The sequence below is a fragment of the Aspergillus pseudonomiae genome, assembly GCF_009193645.1.
Source record: "Aspergillus pseudonomiae strain CBS 119388 unplaced genomic scaffold BDV37scaffold_266, whole genome shotgun sequence".
NCBI lineage: Eukaryota > Fungi > Ascomycota > Eurotiomycetes > Eurotiales > Aspergillaceae > Aspergillus > Aspergillus pseudonomiae.
In genome coordinates this window covers 1,359-5,157 of record NW_022476258.1, presented here as the reverse complement: position 1 = coordinate 5,157, position 3,799 = coordinate 1,359, and the positions used below count along the sequence as shown (strand labels likewise).

General features: G+C 49.4%; 1 protein-coding gene across 1 annotated transcript; it reads right to left on the bottom strand.

Annotated features, from left to right (window-relative positions):
- Positions 1-1,430: 1,430 nt before the first annotated feature.
- On the bottom strand, positions 1,431-3,217 carry BDV37DRAFT_102393 (serine hydrolase domain-containing protein). Its single transcript, XM_032078203.1, has one exon. It carries the CDS (start codon positions 3,061-3,063, stop codon positions 1,879-1,881), a length of 1,185 nt encoding a protein of 394 aa, XP_031934099.1. The 5' UTR covers positions 3,064-3,217; the 3' UTR covers positions 1,431-1,878.
- Positions 3,218-3,799: the final 582 nt, after the last annotated feature.

The window sequence follows — 3,799 nt, the reverse complement described above, 5'->3', positions numbered from 1 at the left end:
CACTAGGTTCTTCCTTTTCAGTACAGTATCTGTCAGATACAGTATGTCCGGATCGCCAGTGGTACAGAGTGTCCCGTTACGATACCGCCAGTGGTACAGAGTGTCCCCAATCTGGTACAGTAGCGGCCGTTATTGCCTTCCATATTGGGAGACAGAGAGAAACCATTTCAAACCCTAATCACATGATACACTAGCCCAAAATGGATTCGGAGTAAATTACTGGTTTTGTATATACAGTGTAATAATACCTAGCTTTGTACCCATCTCTCTGAGTACAACAATCAAGGGTGTATGGCTAGAAGGCTCTATGCAAACCGAGCAAACTAGGCGACCGTGGGGATCTGTCAACTTCCCTCCTCCATCTCTCTTTTGCTTCATTGCAGAGGGTTCGTCGGTGTCTTGGGTGTCCATCTTGGCTCAAATTGATGGGCAAGGCTTGACAGTAAGATTTGTTTCGTGACAGCGACTGCTTATCGCCATGTGGCGGCTTCGGGTCTTTATTGGGCATCATGCATTCCTGACTAACCACTTACAGCTTTAGGCTTACCCCTCCACCACAGACATCCGCGATGACCCAGAGCTATTTCGCTGAAGATGCCGCTCATTCCCGGATGATCGACCCATGGGAGTATGCCCCCACTCCTGGTAACTTCGGTAGCACACCCGCAACCTTGTACTCCCCTAGTCCTGCCCCATATCGTGCCACGGATCAGCCACTATCAGATCAGCTTGATTTCCTACCGTCTGCCGAATGGGAGGAAGGTGGCGAATACGATGAGGAGCCTCCGAAATACGTCTGTTACACAATCGAATGGAAGGTTATACTGAACCGCAAGACGGTAGGTAGAGTAACGGAAGAAAATTTGGTTGTAGCTCCTAGCGAATATTGGGAGGAGACTCTGAAAGCAGCCGTTGATGGCCTACTGCAAATGAAAAAGAAACGTCACCAGAGACTTCGATCTGAGGGCACAGAAATCGAATGACCGATCCCAGAGAAAAATTGAAAAATTCTACGACTCTACTAACATCGACTAGAAACCAGTGGAGAAGCAGCTACGTAAATGGAGCAATTTGCTTCGTATTGGCAAGAAGCTCACTATAGTCGTTACTTTTAATTATAGGAGTGAAGAAGTCGATAAAGACAGATGCAACATCGACTGGACCACCATATCCCCCCACCATCATCAATGTTCTGCCAGCACAAGCCGCGAATGCGCCCACATTGACCTCCTTCCTACCCAAACATACACCCAGCGAGCCTCTCGTGATTCCTGGGTCTCGGGAGGCGGCAGTAAGGGACTACTGCGAGTGGCTGGAATCACGCGCCACCGACAAGGAGTACAAAGCAGATTTTCGGAAGATCTGCCAGGTGACGTTGGAACACCACCTCGATCTTGAACTGATCCTTAATGACCCAGACGCTGGCTTCTTCGTTCAGCGAGGGATTCGGATTGGAACAGCCCGTCGCTTCCTACGCGATATAAATGAGTGGGTTACTGTGATGAAATCAAATATGCTACTTGACCAGGGCGCTGGGGAGATTCCTGCTGATACCGAATAAGTTTAACGGCTATCTCTCTCACTTTAAGTCTGATTAGGTCCATACTGTTAAGAGGCGGATTTTCTGTGCGTCAAGGTGTTTTATTTATCTTGGATAGTGCCTCAATATATTATGCTGCGGGTATCGGCTTATAGGATGAATTTAAATATGTCGTTATTACCGAAATTATAGCATGCGCCGTCTGGTCTATTGAAAAGAAAGCAGGGCTTAAAGTTTCCTGAATGAGCATATATTACACCTTGGCACTGCATGCCTAGTATGACCTACTTCTGTCAAATCCAGAGTTATGCAGTTTCTGAACCAAGCTCGTCTATATCCTAGGCAGCTTGGGTAGCTTCAAGTATCTCATAAACCGCCTTGATATATGCTGCTGGGGAAGGATGTTCTGCGCTCAGCATCCTGTTCATAGCATACGCGATTGTGAGCCTCCTGTCGCTATCCATAACCACGACCGAGCCCCCCCATCCGCTACCCCATCCAACATTGCCCTCCGGCAGCTTGCCTTCGACGCTTCCCGACCCAGGCCCGGTGAGGTATATCCCAAGTCCACGCCTTCCGCTCCGCCCCGTCACCAAGTCTATTCCTGTCGCATGCTCTGTAAGCGCCAGTTTCACTGTCTCGGGCGACAGCAGGCGAGGGCCTTCTTCCGCACACGTGCCACCGAGCGAGAAGCAAGAGAGGATCTTGACTAACGACCGAGCGTTTGTATGGCCGTTAACTGAGCCCAACGTGCTGGACCGCCAGAGCTCAGTGTTAGCGTCCTCGGCCGTGGGCTCGGGGTTGCAAAGCGTACGCATGACGATCGAGTCGTGCTTATATCCCGCCTGTTGGCTAAGCACCTCCTGGATGGAAGGCCCCGGTGGAGGTACGACGGGGGCCACCCGGTTCCAGTCCTCCTTGCGACACCCAAGCTGGAAGTCAGTCCCATCGCCCAGCGGCCGGCAAATCTCCTCCATTACGAACTTGTCGATCGTCATTCCCGTTTTCCTTCGCACCAGCTCTCCGACGAGGAATCCCTGCGTTATGCCGTGGTATCCCATGGCGGTTCCGGGAGGCCAGAGCGGTGCCTGGCGCGCTAGCTTTTCGGTTGCCGCCTCGATGTTGTATAGGTCCTCCAGCTTCATATTGTCCTTCCAGGCGCTGAGACCCGCCGTGTGGGCTAGGATTTGGCCGACAGTGACCTCCGACTTCCCGTTTGCTGCAAACTCAGGCCAGTGATGGGCCACCTTATCCTCGGGGGCAAGCAAACCACGTGAGATGAGCATTAGAGCCGCCAGGTTGGTGACTAGTTTCGTGGTTGAGAAGACATTTACTACCGTATCCTTTTCCCACGGTTTCTTGGTCGATGCGTCTGCATAGCCCCCCCATATATCTACCACATTATCGCCATTGATATTAATACACAGACTGGCACCGATGTCTTGTCCGGACGCGATGAACTCTTGCATTAAGTCGCGGAGCTTAGAAAACCGGGCTTCGCAGTGGCCTTGGATTTGAGCCATTCTGTCCGTGGTGGCGATTAGCGAATATAAGGAATGGAGCTCGAATTCAAAGAAAGAGGTGATCCCTATGTATAAGTTTCGTTGAAACTGGTGATGTTTAGAAGCAAACACTTGTGTTAAACTTGACAATGAGTGATGAGTGAGTGAAACTTCTGGCTTCCGGAGAACCTCCTTTCTTTTATAACCCACTAAATTTCTATTTTTAGCCTATACATTACGAAACAGGGGTTATACCAGTATCTTCCGGCAATATTGACTTCGAAGATTACTTTAATTCTAAGAAGAACTCCTCGATATGATTCAAGTCAGGGGAGTAAGGTGGTAAAATGCTAGCCTTACTCCTGCATCGACGCATATCTCTTCTATACGATTAGAGTGATGGAGAGATAAGTTAACCATAACCAGGACGGATTTCGGCTCCGGCCATCTTCTAGTTTGTATAGCTTCCAGTAATCAATCATCATAACAGTAACTGGCAAAATCAAACATTACAACGACAAGAGACAGGGTCTTTCACCCAATACAAAATATTACTGAATAACAAGCCACAAATACGAACAAACCGATCTGGCACAATGTGAGAACGTGAAACGGATAGTGCGCAAACACGAAGCTCCGAAATACGACAGCCAGTCATAGCTTCTCTATGGAAATACCTGAATATCGGAAATGGCCTTCGGCGCTATCCTGTTTCGCACCTACTTCATAAACGCACCGCCGAAGGAAAGCATGGAAC